Genomic DNA, 27,476 nt, shown 5'->3' with positions numbered 1-27,476 from the left:
AGAAAATGAAATACCTATTTTTGCCCATTTCAAAGGACTCCTTAATTATCATTATATTTAATGACATAGTTATATATGGCATGCATATATATATGTATACATAAACTTTTATTAAGATATTCTACAAATGAAATGTAATCCAGCATAATCATAATTTGCAGATCATGTATGCTGGTTATTAAAGGTTAAATATAGCTTTTAGTTAGGTGTAAGGTTACCAAATTAAGTGAAAACAAAACAAAAATGGAACAACAGAACCAAGACAACTAGATAAATTTGAATTTTATATAAAGAATAAGTCATTTTTGTCATAACTATGTCTCTTGTGATATTTAGGATATATTAAAAATTATTCATTATTTAAAGCTCAAATTTAGGCACTTTTTATCTGGTGATCTGGTTTCAACACCATCTGTACACTGAGTCGTTATGGATTTTTTTTTAAATCCCACCTAGAAACTATTTTGATTATTACACAAAGAATATGCCAGCCAGGTGCGGTGGCTCACACCTGTAATCCCAGCACTTTGGGAGGCTGAGGCGGGTGGATCACCTGAGGTCAGGAGTTCGAGACCAACCTGGCCAACATGGGGAAACCTTGTCTCTATTAAAAATACAAAAATTAGCCGGTCATGGTTGTGGGTCCCTGTAATCCCAGTTTCTCTGGAGGCTGAGGCAGGAGAATTGCTTGATCCCAGGAGGCGGAGGTTGCAGTACCACTGCACTCCAGCCTAGATGACAGAGCAAGATTTCATCTCAAAAATCAACAACAAAAAAAGAATATGCCAATGCTTGCTGTGAAATTTTATGAAGACTCAATTTTTCATTTTTATTTTAAGTAATGATTTTTGAAATATTTCTTTCTTAAAATAATTTAAATTCAAATTGCATTTGAAAGGCAGCAAAATTTTAGAAAGCAAAAACATGACATTTTAAGAAATCAGGAAAATAGAATCTGCTACGTAACCAAAAGAATACTATTTTTAAAAATTTGTACTTAAAATGAGTTTTTAGGAATCGTCATTTCATAGTTTAATAAGAGTTTAAAATTTTGTAAGTTCCTAAAATTTGCCCAGTAGTTTTGGTAGTTTCATGTGACATCTATTTTTGGTAACTTTATATATAACTTTGAAGATACTTTTTAAATATCAGATGCTGGTAATAGTAAAAACTTGTGATGATTTCTGAGCTAACATTGGCTATGAATGGTAATGAGATTTTTCTTGGGAAGCCTAGATTGATAAATAGAAGGAGTAAATTCTGTTGAAGATCAACTTCAGTAAACTATTTTTGATTAGAAAAATACATAAATCCTACCCTAAATGTATTACTTAACACATTTTATTTATGCTATCTTTCATAAATCTTCTTAAATAAATAACTATTATGTTCTGGTCATATGGAGGATTATCTCTTACCAATTACTTTTTTTTTTTTTTGCCAACAATGGAGTCACTCTGATGGGACTTACTTTATGCACTTTAAAAATAGGTAACTTTGAGATGAATAATATAATTAATTAAAAATCAAGCCAAGAATGATATTATAATTTTTTATTTGAACTGAACATTAATAACTACACAATAAAGTTGTTTTAACCTTATCTACAAAAGAAATTTATACATGAGTAAAAAATATATTGACATCATCCAAAATAAATATATTTTAGATATGGAGAATAGTTAATGGCATCTTCTGTGGTCTTTTTGAGATAGTCACATACTTTCTCTCTTAGTGTTAGAATATATGGCTAGATACAGAACAGGGATGGAATAAGTTATAAAACAGTTTTTTTTTTTTTTTTTTTTAAGAGGGGCTGTGGAATTGAATCGAATCAAAATATCTTCCTTCTATGAATGTTTCTAGCCAATGTTAAAAGTAAAGACGCTGCAAAACTTCTCAATATTTATATGTTCTATTCACTTTTAATTCATATGAATTCTAAATATTTACAGTGTTCCTGAGGTAACATTGATGTGATGTGTAGTTTTGAGTAGAAATAGTGTGGAAAATTATCCATTTTACTTCTAGATTAGTAATTACTATCATGTTGTATTACCATAGTTCTGTCACTGTGATGAAGAAGCTATACGATACATTGTATTTTATCAATATAAATAAACCTCAAAGTATAAAGATGCATCTTCTAAGGCATATTGTTAACTTCTCCCCACTGCTTTTTATTTCCAGGGTCCTCAAGGACCTCAGGGTCCAGTTGGATTCCCTGGACCGAAAGGCCCTCCTGTAAGTGTCAGAGCTTCTCTTTCTCCTTCTTTATTTGATATTTTTTCATTTTTGAGAGTCACAGCTTACATTTTAGATATTGTTAGATAGGATATTGATAAAATCTCTAGAAAATTACAATTGATATCAAAGAAAGTAGACCTTTTTAATTTATGAAGTTCGTAGATTGTTTCTTAATATAATTTCAATATCTTTCATTAAGTATTTTTTGATAGTATACTGAAGACTAGAAAAACATGAATATCATTCTCTCAGCTGCTCCTTTACTGCAATGGAAATAATTGATGACATTACAAATTGTTACCAACTCTTAAATATTTGGTATATTAGAATTTATCTTTATCTTCCATCGTCAATATAAACTTCTTCAAATATCACTTCCTAAATCCCTCCAACATTTTGATATTACTTAAGTTATGCTAAAATTTATTATATTAGTATCAAGTCTGTTGCTATAATCTATTCTTTTTAGAAAATGTAATGAGAATTCTCATTAAATCATATCCCTTTTATTAAATATGTTTAGAGCAACACTTGAATGTTCATCAGGCATCTTCATAAAGTTAATTGAAATACTGTGTTTTCATATTTAAGTATTTGTGGGGACATAGAACATGCTGGGGTCTTTGTTGTTGTTTGTTTGTTTGATTGTTAGTTTGTTTTGCAACCTCATTAGTTTCTTTAAGACAGCCGGAGTCGGCTTCTCTACCTGTCTAGGACAGTGGTTCTCAAATGTAGTCCCTGGCCCAGCCGCATCCACAGCTCTTGGGATATTGTTAGAAATGTTGTCTCACTGACCAAATCACAATCCTGGAGATGAGCAGGGAAGGGCCCAGTCTATCTTTTAAAAATCCCTCTAGACAGTTCTGATGCATGTTAAAGTGTGTGAACTACTGTACTAGTCCAGATGAACAATACTACCCACACTTTAATGTGCACACAAATCATATTGGTGAATTATTTATTTTGAAATAATTAAATGTCAAATATTAAGACAATCTTTAACTTTTTACAATAATTTTAGACACTGTTTAAATTATTATTTTACCACTGAACAGTTTTGCATTATTACTGCAAATATATTAGGAAAGTAGTGTTATCTGTATTACGACATTATAGAAAGATCAATACGTATGGCTAATATTAAATATAAAGTATACCTTGATACTACCTGCATATAATGCTTACCTACTATGTCAGTTTTGCTCCAAATGTAACATGAAGACTGTGCAAAGTTTCACAGAGAAATGAGAACAGTTTCAAAAGTCACTGTATGTATTTATTTATAAACAGTCTCATAATTATTTTTAAGCTGTGTGTTAGATTACTGTTTAGCAACATAAAGTTTAGTGATGTATATAACCTCAGTATTGTACCATTTGTGTTTGTATGCATTGTTGAGAACTGCTTGACTCATGTAATATTGTTTCATTGTCAAACAAACCCATTTGACTCATTTTTTTCTCGGACTTTTTCAGCCCATTGTCTTATGTATCTTTCAACAAGTTTTGAGCCATTGATCGTGCATGTGTTTTGTCTCTAAGAGGTATCAGAAGCATAACAAATGCCTACACTTGAGAAGCATGCATTCTAGTAGGAGAGACAAGACAGGAGCATTGCTTTCACTAATAAACAAAATAATTTTTATACTATGTTCCTCTAACAAACAAGATATTAGAGCATGAAATAAAAATACCTCATTTCTCTAGTATGCAGTTTTATGCTGTTTGGGATAGAAATGGCTTCATCTGTTTTATATAGAAAGAAGAAACTGGGGTGGAGAGATAGAAAAACCTCTTCCTGTACATTAATTGATTCATCTCCTTCATCATACCAGGAAAAAATCATATATATATATATGATGTATATTCACACAGACATATATACACATGGATCTAAATATTACCTTCAGATTCTGTTAGTCTCATACTCATATCAGCATATTTTGGGAATATGCAGTCATCCATTTAAAAAAATATTAACTTGATTAAGATTTATAGCATGACTAGTATGAGAAACATTCTATTTAGAATAGAAAAAGTCAAAACTCAGTGCCAATGAGAAGTGAGAAAACATCCTTAAACAATTACTTACAAGTTTTCACAGATTCCCTCGCCAAATCTGTTCCCTCTGTCCTGTACCAACTAGATCAAAGGGGAAGCCTATTTTGATGAAAAAATTATTACTTTTACATAAATACAATGAAATTATTTGGTAATTAGTCTGCTTATTTTATGAATTAGTAGTTGGTGGCCATTATGGTTATTTAGGACTAACTGCTTGATATTAGAAGTACATACTTAAATCAAGAAATATGATAATGACATCAATTCTTTTTTTATTTTTTTATTTTTATTTTTATTTTTTGAGACAGAGTCTCGCTCTGTCACCTAGGCTGGAGTGCAGTGGCGCGTCCTCGGCTCACTGCAAGCTCCGCCTCCCGGGTTCATGCCATTCTCCTGCCTCAGCCTCCTGAGTAACTGGGACTACAGGCACCCGCCACCCCACCACTCCCGGCTAATTTTTTTGTATTTTTAGTAGAGGCGAGACTTCACCATGTTAGCCAGGATGGTCTCGATCTCCTGACCTCGTGATCTGCCCACCTTGGCCTCCCAATGTACTGGGATTACGGGCGTGAGCCACCGCGCCCGGCCAATAATGACACCAATTTTTTTTTTTTTTTTTTTTGAGGCAGAGTCTCGCTCTGTGGCCCAGGCTGGAGTGCAGTGGCCGGATCTCAGCTCACTGCAAGCTCCGCGTCCCGGGTTTACGCCATTCTCCCGCCTCAGCCTCCCAAGTAGCTGGGACTACAGGCGCCCGCCACCTCGCCCGGCTAGTTTTTTGTATTTTTTAGTAGAGACGGGGTTTCACCGTGTTCGCCAGGATGGTCTCGATCTCCTGACCTTGTGATCCGCCCGTCTCGGCCTCCCAAAGTGCTGGGATTACAGGCTTGAGCCACCGCGCCCGGCCAATGACACCAATTTTTAATGCAGTATATTAACACTACTCTCTCAGACTATCTAGGAGAGCCATTAAATATTATGTTGCATTCTTCCCAGGATGTGATCACTTAGATCTAAGATTGCTATTTTTAAGTATTATAATATTTTGCAATGAATGTGTTATTTATGTCAGCAAATAAGAGATATTTAATCTTATATTTACAGCTCTGTTAAAAAAATTAAGTCTTGTATTAATGGCAAAGTATATCATTTAAGAAGCACTTTAGTATGGTGGGAAAAAAGCCAGGCATACTTGATATCCTTCAGCTGTCATACTCTCTGTAAAACTTTTATTATTGCCCAGAATTGAAAGCAAGTTTATTGCCAATGTGTCAAACCAGTGATAAGGCACAGAAGATTTTTGTTTGCTATTTTGTAAAAGTAGACCTCAGTGAAGTCTGTTACCAATTAACTAACTGCTTATTTCTGTATGTCACCTCCAAACTGAGGGCAAAACTAAGTCTTAGCATTAGTATATACCTAGTGACTGATACAAGGGCATTTAATATATGTTTTTTAAAGAAGCTATAGTTAAATGACATCCGAGAATGTTTTGGACCTTTGGTTAGATACACCCCAATTTTGTTTTTTGAAGAAGAGGATGGCAGTGGTAGCCCTGGAAAACCTGAGCAAGTCACTAAGCAAGTCATAATGTTGTGAAGTAGCTTAACGGTTTTTAATTAGAGTTGTTAATTTACAGGGCAACCAGGATGTCAATACAGATGACTTAAGGGACAGAGATGGTTCTGGCACCGCCAAGAACCTTTCTCCTGAAGTAGCTTGCCAACCCGGAAAAAGTCTCACTCAGTTGGAAGAAAGCTATTTGAGAAAATGATATTTTGGAACAAAGCCTGTTTTTCATACTCACTCTATAAAAACATATATTAAAAAGAGATGTTCAAAACCAATTTATTTAAATAATTAACATACAGTGAGAGGTGTACCTGTTGTCATTAAAAAATATCATTATTAAAAGAATCATTTCATTCATCTAGAAGGGTGAGAATATTTCTGTCTCTACCCATTGACCACGTTTTGAAATTTGAACTTGATATGTGATGGTTACTGAGTAGAATGAATAATCCATAAGGCAGTCTAAAGAAGCAATCTCTTTCTACTAAGTATTTAAAATATAGGAGCCTCACAGAGTTGTTCACTTCAAGTTTGTAGTTATTCGCTTCATTTATTTCTTAAACCATGACAAAGACAGCATCCTTTATAGAAAGTGATAGCAGCAGTTTTGCTCTGTGGTACTTCACAAACATTATTCTTTCAAGAGGACATTTAAGAAAATCTACTGGGAAAAATTTGTCCTGACAACTTCTAGAATTGAGTGCAACGTATTGTTTCCTTTACTTTGAAAAAATTTGAGAGGTAAAATGACATTGTTTGTATGAGTTTGTATTTATTTTGCATTCTTGTTTGTTTTGTTTTGTTTTGTTTTGTTTTGTTTTGTTTTGTTTTGAGACAGAGTCTCAACTCTGGAGTGCAGTGGCACCATCTAGGCTCACTGCAACTTCTGCCTCCCAGGTTCAAGCGATTCCCCCGCCTCAGCCTCCCAAGTAGTTGGGACTACAGGCACGTGCCACCAAGCCCGGCTAATTTTTTTGTATTTTAGTAGAGACGAGGTTTCAGCATGTTGGTCAGGATGGTCTTGATCCTCTGACCTCTTGTTCCTCCCTCTCAGCCTCCCAAAGTGCAGGGATTACAGGTGTCAGCCACCGGCCCGTCCTTCTTTTGCATTCTTGTCAGTTAGAAGCTCGGATTACCACTAGAGGGCACTATTTCTCTCTGTTATCCAAGTTTTGATGCACCGAGAATTAGGACTAAATCACCAAAAAGGGGGAAATATTCATTTGTGAAGTATTAAAGAAGTAATATTTTTCACAAAAACGAAAATATAAACCTTTGCAAATATTCTTTTACAGATGATTGATGCAAATGAAATATATTTAAATGTAAAATATTCAGAAAACTGTTCTACTATTTTATTTTGGTTGCAGTTATAGCTACAGAATTACATTGAAGAGCTATATGTGCATATTACCATATATAAAATCAACAGAAGAGCAAAGTAAAATATCTAATGAAAATATAAAAACAAAAGACAATTTTCTAACATATCACATTTAGACTATAAAATAATTAAATAAATATTTATGACGTGGTATTTAATATTTGTAATTTCAGGGACCACCTGGGAAGGATGGGCTGCCAGGACACCCTGGGCAACGTGGGGAGACTGTAAGTGATCTTGTTACTCTTATTAAAAATTTCCGTCTACCACATCAGTTCATAGAAAGCTACTTTATTATGAACATTTGAATTACTAGGTTGAGAAAAATGGAAAAATTAATTCCATTAAGCCTTTTGTTGAAATATATGCATAAATTTGTAAATAGACACAAGAAATGTATTTCAGGAAATAGGACGTTAGTTGATATGATTGTTCTTACTGTCAATAGCAGCATTTTAAGGATGAGCTGATGGAGAAGAGACCATTATTTTTTGGACATCGCCTCAAGATTGTCCCTCTGACTCTTTTCACTGAAGCCTGTTTACAGATACATTCCACTCAAACCCATCATCTCTCCAATCTCCAAAGGCAACAGATTACGAATAGCCGTGCACAGAATACAACATTTTTTAAATCTACAACTAAGGGATTAAATATTTGCTGATATTGGACCCATTAGGTATAATTGGTTGGGAACTATGTCAGAAGCATCCTTTCATGTGAAATAGGAAAAACTAAATCAATAATGGTGACTAAATTTTACTGAAAAACTATAAATAATATAAAAGTAAACAAATTGACTGAACAACTTACCATGTGTATAACAATTTGGGCGGAGAGGAAACTGGCAGCTCGGTGATGGTTTGAGTATCCTGGTGAGCTTATTTATTTTGCTCTTGTTGAAAACCAGGCATCTGGCTATCCCAGTGGATTGTCATGCTAGTCAGAAATCATCATGGGTTAGCATGTCTCCATGGAATACATTCTTGCTTCTCACCAATAATTACTTTTATCCAGATTTCTCAAGGAAACCACAAATACAGACTACCTTTGCCTATGTGGTTGAAAATCACGTTAGGGTATTTGGCCAGCCTGAATACATATTGGAGTTGCATAGCAGTGTCCTATAATAAATCTGAAATCTGAAAAGATTATGATTTTTCTGCTATGGAGGAAACAATCTGTCAGCAGCCACCCAATTCTTGCCTTGCTTACCATGTGGCAATTCTTAGTTTCACTATTTCTTAGCTTTAGCCAGATGGGAAACTTTGGAGTCTTGGACTTCTAAAGCAAAGTTGAAATATGATTTAGTGAGACCAAAGAATAAACTGTTTAGGTATCTTCTTGGGAAGGATATCTATATGAGGAACGGAAATAAACTTTCTAAAGGAGAGTCAACACTGAATTTGCAAATGCATTCTCATTCAAATCTTTCAGCCAAATCATTTTTAATGAAGCCATTGTATAACTTTCTAGGAATAACTGTAGAATATTCCAAAATGTCTTCTGGGGAAAAGATAGCTAGAGAACTACTGTTATAAAATCCTTTATGTCTATGATTTAATCTGGAGCATCCACTTCTAATGAAAATACTTATATCACATAGAACATGGAGATTTAAACATAGAAGAAAAATAGCATAATGTTTCTAGAATGAATGTTTCTGTTTTGTCGTTTTTCACAGATTAAAGCCAGGATTACTTCTGAAAAATTATATTTCCAATTTCACATCCACTTTAAGGGAATAGGGAATCAACCTATAGCCCCAACTTTTCTCACTTTGTTCTCTGCTGACCCAGATTCAAAGGATTACCTTGTACAAGAGTCACAATCTAGAGTGGGCATTCTTTATCATATATTTACTATTTTATTTCAATGGATAAATTTTTAAATGATATTTGAGATTTGTCTCCAGGCAGAAATCCATTAATTAAATGTTTATTCTGGCATCTTACATTCATTTGGCTAGTTTCAGAATAATAGAAACTATTCCCAATTTTTCCCGGTGGCTTTAAACAGCTTCAGAAATGGTTTCTATTATATTGAAATGACCCAAATTTGTCTCAGAAGCATAATGCCAAATCCTATATTGGTCCTAAAATTGGCTTAGTCTTTTAAAGATTATCAAAATAGGAGTCACATTTCTGATGGATCTTAACAGCACATTTTTCAAACTACCCATGAATATGTCAAATTAATTTCCATTTTCAGCAACTTTGAAAAACATAATTTGACTAGCTATTCTAAAATTAAGTGGCAAGTGTAGTCTTATTACATGACAATATTGAACAAGCACACCTTATTGTGAACTGTAAAAGTTTTCCTGTATAGTTTGTTTGTAAGATCCCCAAGATCAAATGTATTAGATACTCGCAAACAGTCTGAATGTTTTGAATGAGCAGACATATGGGCCACGCTGTCTTCCAGCTTTCCCAAATCCGTCACTCACACACATGGTCTAGCAGTCAAAACTTCCTCTTTCCCCTTAGGATGTATGAGCGCAAGTCTATGTTGTAATTTTGTCCAGATTTTCTGCAATTAAGTATTGATTTGTAATCAAATACATTTAATTAATCATTATTGCAGTATTTTGTTTGTGTGTGATTCTTGCTCTCACAGTTACTAAGACAAAAAGCTTTCTAAGACTTTTTTTAAAAGTTTGGAATTGCCTTTATATCTTCCTGTCCAATTTAGTGATTAGAAATTGGAAGAAGAATAACCCAGACAGAGGAAACAGGTCATACAAACATAGGGTGTGTGGCTATTCAGAAAAAGGTAGGAAGATCAGCATGGCTAGAATTTAGGATACATTATCAAAGCAAAGGAAGTAACTGAATTCACACACTGGGCCCCTATTGGCTAGAACTTTGTCATCTGTATGTTTGGTGGGTGATGATTCTGGCTAATGTAAACAAGTGAGTAAACCTTATTTGAAAAACTCAGCAATGGTGAAGGAAAGAGGTGATTCTAGTCTGAATAAGACAGGTCTACTAGGAAAAGTGAGCTAAAGCTGTATTTGAGGGAGCTTCTCAGGTGACGCATTCAGATGAAATAACGAATTAATTATGGGCACTGAAGAAAAGCCTGGGATATGAAAACGCTCCATTATAAAGGCGGGGAACACAGAAGAAAATCAAAAGAGAAGATACATTCAGCAAGTTCCATGTTAGGAATGTTGAAGAGAGAGCATGATATACAATTGGAAATTTCTAGTAGGCACTTACCGTGAGAGTTTTAGGGCTTGTACTGATTAGAGGTTTATAAGTAGTTGGGAGTGGAGGAGTTCATCAGCACAGAGATGGCAATTGTGGTCATGGAGTTTGTTGAGGTAATCCAGGGACACACATACATGTATGTGCATGTGTATATATGTGTTTATGTATCTGTGTATGTGTGTATGTAAATCTGATAACAGATTTCCAAACCAACTAGTTACTGAAAAATTACAATTAAGCGACTAATATAAAATGCTAAATAAATTTTATGACTTTCCCCTCAGAATTGATTGGTTTTGACGTTGATAATGATAGCTCAAATAGAACTCAGAAAGTCTGAATTAATAGATTTTAAAAATAGAAGAAATCTATTTTCTTTCCCTGTAGCATCAATTGCAATAATTACAGACTCTTATCTTTACCTACTTATACAATTTTATTATTGTAAATAATTCATTCATAGTTATCAGGAGCATTGTGATACAAATGTGAGATCACTAGTTCCTACCCATTTTTTTCCTAATCTTATTACTTTCAGTCTGACTAGATGTTATAGGGAATAAAATATTCAGTTATTTGAAAACTTCTTCTCCCAATATTTTCTATCTACGTCTCCAGCTGTCAAAAGTAACTTAACTATCATGAGTAAGAAATTTACCTATCTTAATACAATTATGTGGAATGAATAACCTACAGCCTAGAGAAATATAAATACCAGAATATATGCCCAGAAGTTTTATTTAGTGAATATATTCTGCTCAAATCAACCAGATATTTTAATGACTGCATTATTTGCAAAATGTATTTACAACTATATCTCTTGAATTTCTTATAAGAAAGAATGTTGATAAATACTAAAATAATTACTGTGCAAAGCATTATGTTAGTAGGTCTATTTTTATATCTTGTTTTATGAGATTTTAGAAATATAATAGAGAGAAATGTATTAATATCACTGTGAATTTATTTCTGTGTAAACAATCAGTAAACTGTTTCAAAGAATGTCTAAATCATCATTTATTTCATCCATAAACATTCCTGGGTTAAAATTCTGTATGTTGTTTGACCTGGTGGAACAGGGCTAAGAACACATTTTTTGCTCTAGATTAATTTATTAAAGGTAATTGTTGCCCTAGCATGTGAAATGTTGAAATGGCAAATTTTGAATTTTAATGAAAACTGAAATAAGTTTGACATATTAAACTTATATTTAAGCATTTGAAAATAAATATTTTTAGTCAATGGGTGACTTTCTTTTAATGTGACTCATTCAGCTATCTCATAGAATTTTGATTTATGCTTTGTGTTGTGTGTAGCTTTTACAGATAATACTTTGCCTTCTTAGGGATTTCAAGGCAAGACCGGCCCTCCTGGGCCAGGGGGAGTGGTTGGACCACAGGTATGTTCCTTTTCTTTATTTCCTGAGCAAGATTTATTTATTTTTGTTTATATTTTAACCTTCCTAAGTTGTGTAAAATCTTCTAAATTTATTATGATTCAAAATGATGTATTTTTTATTTCAGATTGTATTTAAATATGTGCAGCTTTCGTACATCAAATGAAACCAACAAACTATTACTTAACTAAAGCAACTTTTCAATTGCCTGTAAGAATAAAAGAGAAGAATAAAATAAATGAAAATAAATCAGAAAGTTCACACTGAATTTAACACTAAAGCCTGACTATGACACCATCTACTAATAAAAATACAAAGTTCCTTATAAATAGGTGGGCCATCATCTTTTTCTAGAATTTTAAATTATAAAATGACTTCATGTTTTTGAGTATAAATTAGATTTAGAAATATACATCCTAAAATTTTAATATTTGTAACATATTAGGTGTTTCTTAAGATTTTTGCCTTGATAATGAATTATATCAGAAATAAATATTAATTATCTTTGAGGATATACAAAATAATGGAAGAGACAAGTATTTCTTTCACGATAGGTGGCAGAAGAAGTCTCAAAAATTGGTGCAGTATTCTGAGTTATAGTATAAAATAACTATAAAGAGTAATTCATGGTAATAGAAAATAATGTTTTTCTTCCCTAGCAAAGCATATTGAATGGGCAGAACACATTTAATTTACTGGGCTGGAATTTTCCCCCCACTAATAACAAATTATAACAAAGGAGCAAAAGCAGGTGAATACATGTTTTAGTTATTTAATTGGTTTAGTCTTTTCTCTGTCTCTAAATAGTTCTCAACACTGTAACTCACACACATACACGCCCACATGTGCACACGCACACACACATGCACACCCACACACACACACATCCACACACACACACACACACACACACACATCTAGAGAAACAAAAAAACTGCATTTTGTTTTTAGGAAGATGTGTAACAGAAGCAAAAATGAAGACTCATTGGATTTGTTGATTGTTTTATTTCGGAGGTTAACCCTGAGCCAAGGGAAATGTTATGTTATTTTATAGAGTGTGTAAACATGAATACTTATTTGTGTTAAAGGCTTCTTTTCAGAAGCTTATAGTTTTAGTTAAAACATTACATATACTTTCTCAGTAATTAGAAAGCTTCCTCCAAAAAACTTTTATTTTTTTCTGTTTAAAACAACTTTATAGCTATTTTCTGTGAGAAAATTTAACCAGAAAAAATATTCCTATTATACTTAATATCCATAAACAGAAATAGAATTAGATTCTTAACTGAAATATAAACATCATGGAGCATAACTGAATATTTTAGGACCTCACATCTTTCAAAAATACAGTTCTGTTCACTGTGGTCATCTAAAACTTCTGAGACTTGTGTTTCTTTTTTTGTTCCCCTGCTTACATTAAGGGATAAAAATACTGGGCGTTTTACTGAAGATGCACCTTCACCAAATTACATTTTTTATTGGTCCTTTTTAAGAGAAAAAATATCCAACAGCCTATTTTAAATGTAGCCATACTTTCATGTGAAGACAAAAGATTTGGTTTAATGGGAATAATATAGATTGCAATACTGAATATCCACTGTTTTCTTTAAACAATTATGTGAATCTCTGATCATTTTTGTCTCAGTGGTGATAGCTGTTCAATTATGGTTAATTCTGTATTCCTTACTGTTTAAATTCTGGTGTTCAGATAGTTAAGAAAACATCATGTTTTGGATAAATGTTTGCACATTAATGTTAAATTGAGAAGTTATAGCAATCATATAATTACAGGAGTTTAAACCTAGAAATGTATACCTAAGTAGGGACAGGTATATTCCTTATCCAAGATAAACAGTTAAGAATATGTTGAATTTTTAGGGAAAAAAAAATATATATACTTCTTAAGCAAGTACAGGAACACGTTCTACTATTTAACAACATTAGCATCTAAAAATTTGCCCTTTATTTAACTTGAATCCTTCATTTTGCTTTTTATTAAGATAGAGAGAAACTGATCACCATCCTCTGTTTATACATGAAAGCTTGTTATACTCAAGCACCACAAAACAGCACCACTCAAGGGACACATAAATGACCTGATATTTTTCACTTTGGCATTTGCTGCAATTTAAGGCAGCTGAGCATTTGTTATAGCCTTTGGCCAGGAGGAACTGCCGATCTGTACTCACTGCCTTCAGGATCCCCTGCCACGTTCCCTAGACTTTGTCCAGTGAATATAGATTAATAGTAGAGAAGTTTTAAGCTTTTGGAAATTCCAAGGAGAACCACTGACTTTTTGGGTTCTCAAGGCCCTAAGTTTATTTTTAAACAGTGATTCATTGAGTGGCTACCAATGTGGTTTCTATGCCTCTTTACGACTAAGCTGATTTGACACCTCATATGAAAAGAAGGAATGGGATAAAACTGTATTTAAAAAATCATAGTTTTAATAATGCTTGGACTTGCCCCACTCTGCAGAAATTATTGTATTAAGCAAAGAAAACATCTTTTTGGACTTTATGTGCTTTCCTTTTACACTCAGATTCTAACCAAGATTATATAAAAATTTTTTAGACTGTTACTTGATATGCTACTTTCAGTGCTTTGTAAGTGTTTTGTAAGATATCATGAGAATAAGTGAGGATGATAAACTTTTGTAAATGAGAATAATACTGTTTTTGAGTTTGTGTTATCTTTGCCAAAAATAAAAGAGCAATCTAAGTGGTTTTGCTTATCTAATTTAGGGCCCAACTGGCGAGACTGGTCCAATAGGGGAACGTGGGCATCCTGGCCCTCCTGGCCCTCCTGGTGAGCAAGGTCTTCCTGGTGCTGCAGGAAAAGAAGGTGCAAAGGTACAACATGCTTCAGAAATTTTTTTTGGCCGAAAACTTTAATTTATATTTCACTATACTCACCACTTGTCTACAGATTCCATTTAAATGAGTGTCAGAAGATGTGTCAGGAAAATATTTAGTGTGTGTTTATTATACTCCAAGATATTGCCCAACGTTTACATAAGACTGTTAGCTCCATTGACCATAAAATCTTTTATATACATATACCCTTAAATGTAGGTAGTGGGTACTTCGTTTTAATGCATATAGTAATCTACCCAATATTCTCATCATTAAATAAGATTCAAATTTTACTTACAGGAGTTTAGAAGTAATCACAATTTTGTTTGTAGAAATATGTGTAGAAAGTAATCTGTCTTGATGGATGTTTATTATATTCTTTAGGGTGATCCAGGTCCTCAAGGTATCTCAGGGAAAGATGGACCAGCAGGATTACGTGGTTTCCCAGGGGAAAGAGGTCTTCCTGGAGCTCAGGTATAATCAACATCTATATAGATAAAGCAAGTGATTCAAATTGTTTATTAGAAGCATTTTTTCCCAGAACTTAAAAAGCGATGAGTAATTAAGGGAATATATGTAAACATATGCATTTGATTATTGTTATATATGTGTGTATATATGTAGTTATGTTTAAAAACATTATCTGATATCCTTATTTTATTAATCAGATATCTCCTCCTATTGATATCCAATTCATAGAGATTCATTTGCTTTATTTTTTCACTTTTTCCAGGGTGCACCTGGACTGAAAGGAGGGGAAGGTCCCCAGGGCCCACCAGGTCCAGTTGTAAGTATGACGATAATAAATAGCCAGACAATCATGGTTGAGAATTACAGCTCTTCTTTCATTACTCTCATGCTGTGATTCCACAGCGTGTGGGAGAGAAAATAAACACATGTCAATCAAATCAGTCAATGCCTAGTTCCCACTAATTGCATACACTAATGAATGCAGAAACAGAAGGGTTTAGATGATTGGAAATATTTGCTTCTGCTGCTGTCAGGAGGTAAAAGGAAATATCTTGCTTCTTACGGTTCCCAAGGAAATAAATCCTCATTATGAGTGATAGAAGCTCGTAGTCACGGAAGGCCTGGAGAGGCTATAGTTTGAAATTTTTACTTCATTTACATCTATTATTTTAAAATTACTTACAAAATAAGATTTGATGTCTTATAAATTATATTCTATCATTCATTTTTTATAGAACATATTTAATTTGTTTATAAGTACTTGATGAGACTTGAATTTTTCAATGATACAAAAGACATAAGCATAAAAGCATAAAACCCATAAGCAAAATCTTATATATTATCCATATTTCTTTATTTAATCGAAACATTATGAAATAATTGGCAAATGAATAAATATCAGATTTTTGCCTCATCTTTTTTCTTGAGATACGTATCAATCCCTCAGAAAACAATTGAATGTATGCTTCATTTTTTAAATAAATTCATCTTTATTCTTATCTGTACACTGAAATTTCACTATAACAGCCAAACTGCCGTATTTAGTGTTTTCTTCTCATTTTCTTATTTCACCAACCTAAAAGTGCTGAAAGTCGCCTTAAAAGCCCTCTCAACTTCCCCTCACACAATATTTATTAGTTCTGCTTCCAAAATACTTTACTAATTTTTCCCCTTTTCTTCATTTCTACCACTACAGTCTTTGTCCAGACTCTTTTCTCTTCCTTTCTCTTTGACTAATAACATCTTATCTTGGGATTCATTTTCTTATCCTCTTCAGTCTGTTTCACCTATAGAATACTAGTTTAGCACACATCCTTAACTATGGCATTCCTCTATCATACCCATCCTATAGCTCCACACTGCCTTCGGAAACCAAGCTCCTTATCCTAGCCAGCAAGTCATCTTCCAAGTTCAACCCCAATTTCTATAGTCTTTTTTTTTTTCTTCATGCCCCCCACTTCAATTCTACCCAACTTAATGCATTTAATGTTGTCTTGCTTCTCAAAACCATGACCTTTTCTATTTTGAAAAGAGCATACTGTATACTTTTCCCCTTCCTCCAGGAAACTCCAGTTTTTCTTTCTCTACTTGAAGAAGATCCTACTCATCCATAAAGATAACTCTTAAATGTTAAATCTCTTGTAAAGTTATCTTTGGATAATTTACCTCCATTTCATGTATTGGTAAAAATCTCCCCCCCCCCCCCACACACACACACCCACTGCCCTTTATTGTATCTCCATGTTTAGAGATTACATTGGAATATAGTTGGCCGTCTCTCGCATTAGGCTGTGAGTTACCTGTATTATTTTAGATACTCACTATACGGTGCCTGAAGCACAGTAATCATCTCACACCTACTCATTTGAATTATTATGAATTCTAATATTGGAATAAAGTTTATATAGAATTACTTAATACTGGGAATACAAGTATATCATTTTTCAGATTGATTCACATGATACTTACTTTACTTCCCTCACATCATATCACAACCATTGAGATAATTATGGAAATGTGGTAAAGATATTTTTTAAAGAAAATATATCTTGAAAACTGTATTAGACTTCCACTGGAGTTCATAAAATTATGAACATTTTCTAATATCCTCAAAAGTTAGTGGCAGTAGCATTAGCAGGAACAACAACTTAATAAGACAAAAGTTCGTATTTGGGTATAGAATCTTCTAAATTTCAGTAAAATGAGATCCATTTAACCAGACCTTCAGATTCTAAAGATATATTGTAGGAATAAATGATGCTTTAAGAGCAATGCACACTGAACTAATTATCTGAGCTGTGACTACAAGGATTACATTGTTTTAAGTTGTTTTTCAGGGACCAAGCACTGAAGCTCTCAGGGGTTGGGAACGGTAGAAACCAGTGTATTTGTAGGCTGCATACTATGTCCAGGGGATAGAATTTTCAAGATATTAATTGAAAAATGTATAGTTACATGTAGAATAACATTAAATATGATATAAAAATCAAATGTACTTTTATTTATTTGGCTTCAATTGTGTATTTGACAATTATTACTTACTTTGTTATATGCAACTGAACATCACAGTAGATATTCCTTGAGATAAAATAGGATGAACAATTTTAAAAAGAAATACACCAAAGACTAAATAGCACTGTAAGTTAGTTGGTGGTTAAATGCCTAAAGACATGCAAACAATAAATGTTAATTCTATGAGTGAGGTAGAAAGATAATAAAAATAAGGGGAAGGGCCATGTGGAAAAGATGACCCTTGAACTTGGCTTCACGAGTACAGAACATTACAAAAATCATTGAAAAGCAAGAAAATATTAGGAAAGGGATATGATGTTTAATTAGTATCTGTTTTTGCCCAAGTGGGACAAGATATGGGAGATGGTCTAACATTTGTTGAATTCTTGCTAGCATCCAAGCACTCTGCTATTTTACATAATAAAAAAACTAAATCCCTAATGCAACATGTAATGTAATTACTGAAGCTCTAAAATTGCAAGATGTAGTCATTTGAATATTTGAAATGTACAGAGCAAGTGGAGCAAACAAATTGAAGTTTTAAGAAAACAAATCTGTCATTAGTGTTTAATATATAACAGAGATAGGAGAGAATAAATCACAAAAGTCCATTGACCTGTATAAACATTGGAGCGAGCTGATGGCTAGGGCAGTGTGGAATCCAAGGACAGTGCTGATGTAGCAAACACGGAGGGGGGCAAGATAGTAAGATTTATGACTAATATTTGATATGGGCAGTGAGGACAAATGAAAACTGAACAATGACCTCAAGCTTGTGTCCTTGAGAGAATGACAGTTTGGTGATGTCTTCCATGCCTAGAGCAGTTTTACCTCATCAAGAACAACAACAAACAAAAACCAGAAATATTCACACACACAAAAAAAACTTAAAACCTCTTGGCAGTCACAAAAAATTACAAATTACCTTTGTAATTTTTGATTATCTACTTTGATAATAGATGTGCTTGATAGATGCTCACTGTGTTTATTTGAAATTAATACCCATTTTTATGTTCACAAATCAAATATGCAAACATCAACCAATTAAAATTATTCCTTAAAGTTGTTGGAAAAGGATTCACTAAAAGGAAGACACCATACACATTTATTAGTTCCTAACACTATTGTTTTAATTGCTGCAGAATATAGTGAAGAGGTGCATGATGATGACTCAGTTCATAACAAGCCTTATTTTACTCCATTTGAAGTGATTACATCACATAAAATTTGATTTTGAATTTTTTTGTTCCAAATGACAGATAAAAACTGGATGGTTTTCTAAATGTGAAGTATAATTTATCTAGAAAATTAATTCATGTTAATTCTTATTTTTTGAGGTTCAAAACTTACTATTGGGTTCCCTTGAAATTAATATTGGAAAAAAAAAGAATGAAGAGTCGAGAGTTATTTAAAAGGTAGCAAGTTCTGCTTTGCAATGGTAATAGAAAAGGTGATGGCAAAATATTAAAGGGAAGTATTTGATCAGTTGGTGAGAAATGATAAAATTCTGAGTCATAAGGAATAAAGACATAAGAACATCATCTAAAATTTGCTTTTACAATGGATATGTCTGAGTTTATATCAATCTTATGTTAACTTTACCTTTAGGATATTGACGAAGTAATGGTAAGTGCAAGAAAGGAATTCACGGAAACAGTGCTGGGTATTCAGAAGTTGTTTGTATTACAGAAAAAGCAAAGTGATGAGTTCTGAGGAAGAGAATGTGAAGTCTAAAGGAAAATAGAAAAGGGAAATGAAATAATACTGAGTGTTTATTCTTTCAATTCTTATACTAGATATTTTGTATCTGTTATTTATATCTTTTATTCTTATTTTTGCGACTTGGAATGGTAGGGGTTTTTTTTTGTTTTTGTTTTGTTTTGGTTTGTTTTCTATTTTATCATTCCATTTTTAAAGATAAAAGATCTGAGACTTGAAGAAGTATACAGCTTGCCCAAATTATCTGGGCAAAAATCCATAATAGCACTTTACGTAAACTCATTTTCAAGTCATCTTGATCCTTCTAAATCTCTGTGAACAATTTTGTCAAAAGAGAGTGAGAAGAGTTAATATTTCAACTACCTGGGCTTTATTATTACTATTCTCTATAACTATTGTTTATTTTGAATGAATCAAAGATGAAACTGATTAAACTAATATACAGGTTGATTTTTTAATGACTAGATATTTGTCACAATACCATTGAATTCTTAGTTTCTTTCTCCTATAATACAACTCATAAGGAATGTAGTTGTGCTGTGTATTTCTGGATTGCAGGGAAATAATAAGTTCCCTCATTACATAGGATACTGATGAACTAAAACTAAAAGTCCTAAGCAGAGCTTTAATCAGCTAACCTTATCGCTCACAGTGATATTTGCAAAGTCTTCATGTGTCCCAATTATGTAGCTTATGCACTATATCCTTACTATATGCTCTAATCCGAGAAAAGAACAAATATAATATTTAATTCTCATGCATCCATTCAAGTGTTATTCTATCCATTCATTTATAAGTATATTTAGTACCTATTCTCTTTATTTATAATCCATTTAGTCTGAAGCACAGGTCATTATTATGACACTCCATAGAAATGGATTTACTGTACTAGGGTGGGTCTAGGTGTACACCATTGACTTATATTTAGAGAAACTTTATTTGTAAAACAAATGAACTAAAAAGATCTGTTTGAAGATATGGGATATTGCTTTATACAGGGTCCTCTTTATGAATATCCTTGGAAGAAATCTCTTGCTAACCACAGCTTTAAAAATATTGGCAGTTTATTTTTTTCAAGTATTCTTTTTGTGGAATATTTTAAATTATTTCTTGTTATTTCTTGAACAGTTAACTGACTTATTTCTTTAGTCAATTTGAATTACAAAACTTAGAATTCTTTTTGCTTTGACTTACAGAAATAATGGAGTCAAAATAGAGACGGTACAGAAGATAATGTTTTATAACTATTTTAAAAATTTTTGATCACAACTTACTATAAAAAGTACCTATGATATACTTTAATATTGTCTATTACATTTTGTCATAGTTAATATTTTTTAAATACTCAACAAGACCCATGAAATTTATCTTATAACCTACTCATGGATCATAATATACAGTTAGAAAAATCCTTGGTCTTGGTATGCATCTTTAGTTTACTAATATTGCTGGCTCCATTTTACTTCAATAAAAAGTTATTTGCTTACCTGTTTTCCTGTTTTTAAATGCATATTGTCTAATATTTTCTGCATACTATTTAAGCTGCTGTAAGTCTTTTTCTGTGAAATTACCATCAAGAAATAAATACCTGAAAATATCAGACAATCTATTAAACTGAAGTTATATTGATTCATAAAATGGACCTTGCTGCAAAGAACTTAGGGTTTACTGAGGAGGACAGATAAAGAGCAGATAAAATAACATAGTAAATAATATGAAATATATTAAAAGAACAGAAAACACAAAGGTGAGAACAATACTTTTTGCCTAAGGAAATTAAGTTTGAATTGAAGCTGTAAATAAAAACCAGTTGTATCTATGAAAAGCAGCCTTTTTGTGTGCAAAATTTAGTCTTGAACTGCTCAACACTTTTTGTCTTCTTAGTAATGAAGTAGTATTTCAAGGTTAGGGTTCTCTAAAGGTTTTGGTCCTGGGAGTTATTGTATATTGAGGAACATTCTGTCGTGCTACCACTTATGACAAAATTATACCAATAGGATGCTGTGATGTTGGGATTTTAAAGTCTATTGAAACAAACTATCCGCTGTATACATAATGTTGTATCCAAGAACTGGTAACAGATGCCAATCAAATCCAGGGCATATCTTCTGATCTCAAGGGATGTAGTCCCTAAGTGGATGTCTTGATGCACACACAAGACAGAAAGTAGCAAGAGACTGAACATTAAGAGAGAAAGGCAGTGCAGCACTTTTCTGCATGATGAACGTAAACTGGGTAAATGTTTTCTATGTATGTAAACATATATTTAAATATATCATGCACCAAATTCTCAGCTTTCACCTACTGCATATATTTTTATAAAACAAAATCAAGGAAAATAATATTTAAGAAAAAGATACTTTCCTTAAATAATCTCTCCTCCAGATATTCTTCACGGTAGAGAATAATCTCATTAACAACAGTTATTTATCTAAAAAATGAGATTAAAATAAATATAGTAGTGTGTTTAGTAAAAAGCCTTCTATCTTTACAATCACATGTATATTTTATCCCCAGGAGCTGTGGGAGTTAATATGCAGAAAGTATATGAGAGGAGCCAAATAACTGGTACAGGGTGTATGTCCAGTATTTGAAAATTGTGCGGTATTGCAGTCTTTGCTCTTTTTCTGTGACTTCTCTTATTTGACCATCCTCCCATGATTCTGACTTTATTTTCCTTCTTTATATATTATTTCTTCTTCTTCTCATTGCTTCTTTAAGAGTTCTCGTTCTCTTCCTATCATAATTCCTATTTCTCTTATTTTGTTGCTCTTAATCCTATTTCTTAGAACCTTCTTTTCCTTGGTTTTTACTTACTCTTTAAGCAAGGGAATAACCAAGGTTTAGAAGGATGGCATATACTGACATGCCAAGTCAGACTCTATACATTTTTAGATAAAGCACATTTTCTCCATTGTGACTCAGGTAGACCTTAGTGTAAGATGATTACATCCAACTAGGGATGAGATAAATTTAGCAATAGTGATGGGGACCAGTGATCAAAATCTGAGGCATTTGATTTGACTTTGATCATTCAGAGTTTATGCTTTAAATTCTAATAATGCTTGATAGTTCATCTAAATTTTTAGTTCACGTAATCTAAAATGTATGTCATGTAGAGAGTGAAAGTTTTGACATGAAGGTCAACTTCTTTTTTTTGTATTTTTTATTTTATTTACTTATTTATTTATTTATTTATTTATTTGTTTGTTTATTTATTTTTTAGAGGGAGTTTTGCTCTTGTTGCTCAGCCCGGAGTGCAGTGGCGCAATCTCAGCTCACTGCAACCTCCGCCTGCTAGGTTCAAGCGATTCTCCTGTCTCAGCCTCCTGAGTAGCTGGAATTGCAGGCAACTGCCACCAACCCAGATAACTTTTATATTTCTAATAAAGAAGGGGTTTCACCGTGTTGGCCAGGCTGGTCTCGGACTCCTGACCTCAAGTGATCACCCACCTCGGCCTCCTAAAGTGCTGGGATTACAGGCGCGAGCCAAGGTGCCTGGCAGAAGGTCAACTTAAAAAGACAAAGCAGACATGCTTTTGCCTTCTAGTTGTATAGCTCTGGTTCATAAGCGCTTTATGTGTTTATACTTCTATTCTTCTCTCTAGTGGGCTGCCTCTTAACTGAATGCTGATGAGGTGATTTTGTCTATCACTTTCATTTACTTTACAAATACTCCTCGGAATATGAAACACCCAGTGAAAATAACTGATAAAATGTTTATTTTGGTGTTCTCATCTGTGTGAAGGATTAGGGAAGTACTTCCTATTCCCATTGTTCCAAGAGTATAGACCAATGCTATTGCTTCTTGTTTCATTATCATCGTAAGGTTTAGATGAAGGTGCAGCAGGATTTAGGGGAAGGGCTGCAGAAGGGGATAAAGCTAATACACAAGTAAAGAAAGGTAACTAAGTAGAGAAATGTAAATTCCTCCTTTTTAAAAGCATGTAAATGTTCACTTTTCAGCTCAAAATGAGAGAAAAATGGCATGTTTTCCATAGTTGTTCATATTTAATACTGAAATAACAGAATACTTACGATATTATGGTCATTATAATTCATGCAGTTAAACAGATATTATTGCCTTTGGGAAACATGTTTTCATTGTCATTTAAATCACATATTAAGAAAATATTATTTCTATAATTTTTAGTTTCTCCTTTGCGTTCTGTCTAGGCACTTTTGATGTGTAAAATATCTATCCTTCTTGCAGACAGACAAGTATACAAATAGTTAAAGTTAGGGTTAACAATACCATATTATGTGGGAAAAGCCCTATCCTTCTTTTAACAGGGTATTTTATACCTGTTGTTTTCATATTAATTTATTAAAGTATTAAATATGCTATATAATTTTCTGGATCTTACTTTACTTTTCTGTAAAATTTTACTTCTACAATTATTTGAGATTTTACATCTATTTTTGAAATATGTAACCGTTCATGTACAGTTCTCTAACATATATTACATTTATACTTTTTGACAGTCATTGTTCAAAGAACTTTAGCTATATCATATTAAACATGACAAAAATCTGATGACAAACTTTCTGTCTCTATTATGACAGGCATTGTCCAAATAACTTGAGATGTATCATAGTAAGCATCACAAAAACCTGACAACAAACTATTTCTCTCCATCTGTATCAACAAGAGTGACTCAGAGAGAGTTTGCTTAAGATCAGAAAGCTAGTGGTTCCATTGCTAGAAAGGGAAAGATCATACACTTAATTGACACATTTATTTATGGTGTACTATGTGCCAGTAACTACTCAAACTGCTGGGGATCATTGGGGAAAAAAAAGAAAAAACCTCTACCTTTGTGAAGTTAATCATTATCTATTTTACCTATGCTGAAAGACAATCATTCAGTTTAGATATAATAGTTTATTTATCTGACAACTATAAAGCCCCTTGTTCTTTAGCCAGCTGTACAGCAATACAAAAATGTCTCACTATACATGCCTACTCTTTATAGAAACAAATAAAAAGTGTATACACATTGTGAGTTTCTCAAGGGCTGCTTCCTGCCATAATGCATTTCATATTCACAGTCAAGTGTCACAAGAGAATAGATTCTCACTAGTGATGAATATGGAGTTATTAGCTGAATGTGTAAATGAGACCTTCTTTTCATATTGGGTTTAAATTTTTGTTTAAAAAAATAGAACTTCTCCAGTGATTCTGTTGAGATTAAAGGATTCATAAGTTTATTCTTTTAAAGTTGGCCTGAGAATATTTAAATAAGATTTGCAAGTTTACTATGTCATTTGCTTGACTGGTAGATACCATCAGAGATTTTCACTTTTCATTTATAGATGTATAAAATAAAATTATAGCAGAACATCTAGGCTTAGAGAGTGTTTGAAATAACTAATAGAAAAAGAAATTGCAGTTGTACTTTAGGGCATGGATATACATGCTGAAAGTCTCCTCTTGTTTTCATGTGTTGTTTCAATGTTTATGAGCTGTGACAAGATCATGAGCAATATTTTAACTACAGAGAAGTAATATATTCTCAACACTAATTTTAATGCAGTTTCCACAAGCAAGATGGCAATCTGAAATTTAATCTTATGAATGCTCCAAGGGAGAAACTGCAACAGTTAAACTTTGTAATAAAAAATAGTATACAGTATCTGGCTGGGCGCGTTGGCTGATGTCTGTAATCCCAGCACTTTGGGAGGCCGAGGCAGGCGGATCATGAGGTCAGTCAAGAGATCGAGACCATCCTGGCCAACATGGTGAAACTATGTCTCTACTGAAAATACAAAAATTAGCTGGGCGTGGTGGCGTGAGCCTGTAGTTCCAGCTCCTCGAGAGGCTGAGGCCGGAGAATCATTTGAACCTGGGAGTTGGAGGTTGCAGTGAGCCGAGATTGTGCCTCTGCACTCCAGCTTTGTGACAGAGCGAGACTCCATCTCAAAAAAAAAAAAAAAAGTATACAGTATCTACAAACTATACACATTGCCATAGAGTCAAATCAGCATTCTGTCTCTTCTTGAGATACATTAAAATAATTATTAAAATATTTCAATTAATAAACATATTCAAGTCTAAATTTAATAACCATTATTTTTATAAGTAAAAGCTGTGGCTTATTTTCATATAACATATCAATCATAATGCATCCAGTTAAGGTAATTTTTTTTTTTCATTTTGAAACCATTTTTTATGGGGAAAATATACATTCAATTGCTTTTTTCCTGCAAATTTGAAAATTTTCTCTTGATTACGTATGTGTATATTTGAAGCCTAATTTTTTTTTTTTTTTTTTTTTTTTTTTTTTTTTTTTTTTTTTTTTGAGATAGAGTCTTGCTCTGTTTGCCCAGGCTCTAGAGTGCAGTGGTGTGATATCGGCTCACTGCAAGTTCTGCCTACTGAGTCCACGCTACTCTCCTGCCTTAGCCTCCTGAGTAGCTGGGACTGCAGCTGCCCACCACCTTGCCCGGCTAATTTTTTGTATTTTTAGTAGAGACGGGATTTCACCGTGTTAGCCAGGATGGTCTCAATCTCCTGACCTCGTGATCCGCCTGCCTCGGTCTCCCAAAGTGCTGGGATTACAGGCGTGAGCTACCGTGCCCGGCCTGAAGCCTAAATTTTTAACATGTTCAACGTGTTTGCATACATAATAAAAACACAAATGCATTATAGTTATTTAATACATACAATCAACATGTTATTCTTTGTTAATACGAATTAAGAGAGCATGGAGATATTTACTACTCAGAATGTAGTGCCAAGGGCTGCATTAATTCACTCCAAAAATAATGGTAGAGCTCCTAGGTACTATAAGAGAGTGTATAAGGAATACTTTGAAGGATCTCATGCTTCTTATTCTCAGGAAAATACAGTTTTTTGGTAAGATAGTATATTAGTCCATTTTCATACTGCTATAAAGAACTGCCCAAGACTAGGTAATTTATAAAGGAAAGGGGTTTAATTGACTTACAGTTCAGCGTGGCTGGGGAAGCCTCGGAAAACTTACAATCATGGTGGAAGGCAAAGGGGAAGCAAGTAAGCAGGAAGTTAGTGCTGAGCAAAGGGGGAAGAGCCCCTTATAAACCATCAGATCTCATGAGAACTCACTCATTGTCACGAGAACAGCATGGGGGAAACTGCCCCCATGATTCAATTGTCATAACCTAATCTCTCCCTTGACAGGTGAGGATTATGAGGATTATGGGGGTTACAAAGCAGGATGAGATTTGGGTGGGGACACAAAGCCTAACCATGTCAGATGGTTCTTGACCTGGGCCAAAACAAAACAAAACAAAAAGCTGGAATTTTAGTAGTATAGGAAAATACCAGAGATTTTCCATGTCAGAAGACAAGTGTGACCAAATATTCAGAGGTAAAAATGGACATATTGTGTTAGAGGGGCAGTGATAGATGTAATATTTTTAGGAGAAAATAATGTTCAAAGTAAAATGCTAAAATATAAAGTAAAGAAAAATCTAAGTATGTGAGTCAAGTATTTCTCTAGGATGACTGAGGATAATTATCTCAAAAAGATGCATTAAACCACGCTATTTCAGAGTTCAGCATGGGTGAACTCTGAAATCAGGAGGGAAGCCTAGTGAAACAGTACCATGGTGTCTCCAGTGAAATGTGTTGAAAAATTACCAAAAGTGAAAACAGTTCTTTGTTGTTGAAAATTTCAAATGAACTTATAAACAATAGTGACAAAGAGCAGAGATTCTTTTTATTTTTTTCTTTTGAGACAGAGTCCTGCTCTGTCACCCAGACTGGAGTGCAGCAGTATGATCACAGCTCACTGCAGCCTTGACCTCCCTGGGCTCAGGAGACCCTCCTGTCCTAAATAGCTGAAACTACAGGTGTACGCCCCTACAACCAAATAATTTTTGTGTTTTTATTAGAGAGGGGGTTTCACCATGTTGTCCAGGCCTCGAACTCCTGGCCTCAAGCAATCTGCCCACCTTGGCCTCCCAAAGTGCTGAGATTACAGGCATGAAACACAGTGCCCGGCCAAGAGCAGAGATTCTAATGACTTCTGTAGCAAAGGTCAAATGAACTAAATGAATGAT

General features: G+C 33.5%; 1 protein-coding gene across 1 annotated transcript in view; it reads left to right on the top strand.

Moving 5' to 3' along the window:
* COL11A1 (collagen type XI alpha 1 chain) overlaps positions 1-27,476 on the top strand; it is a 225,766-nt gene that overhangs the window by 127,175 nt on the left and 71,115 nt on the right. The window contains exons 36-41 of the mRNA XM_010356796.2: positions 2,191-2,244; positions 7,437-7,490; positions 11,824-11,877; positions 14,619-14,726; positions 15,114-15,203; positions 15,463-15,516. Of these exons, the coding sequence (XP_010355098.1) occupies positions 2,191-2,244; positions 7,437-7,490; positions 11,824-11,877; positions 14,619-14,726; positions 15,114-15,203; positions 15,463-15,516 (414 nt within the window). The remainder of the gene's footprint in view (positions 1-2,190; positions 2,245-7,436; positions 7,491-11,823; positions 11,878-14,618; positions 14,727-15,113; positions 15,204-15,462; positions 15,517-27,476) is intronic.

Source organism: Rhinopithecus roxellana, chromosome 8 (genome assembly GCF_007565055.1).
Source record: "Rhinopithecus roxellana isolate Shanxi Qingling chromosome 8, ASM756505v1, whole genome shotgun sequence".
Classification (NCBI taxonomy): Eukaryota; Metazoa; Chordata; class Mammalia; order Primates; family Cercopithecidae; genus Rhinopithecus; species Rhinopithecus roxellana.
The sequence above is the reverse complement of the archived record's forward strand: the minus strand, read 5'-3'. Positions and strand labels throughout refer to the sequence as shown.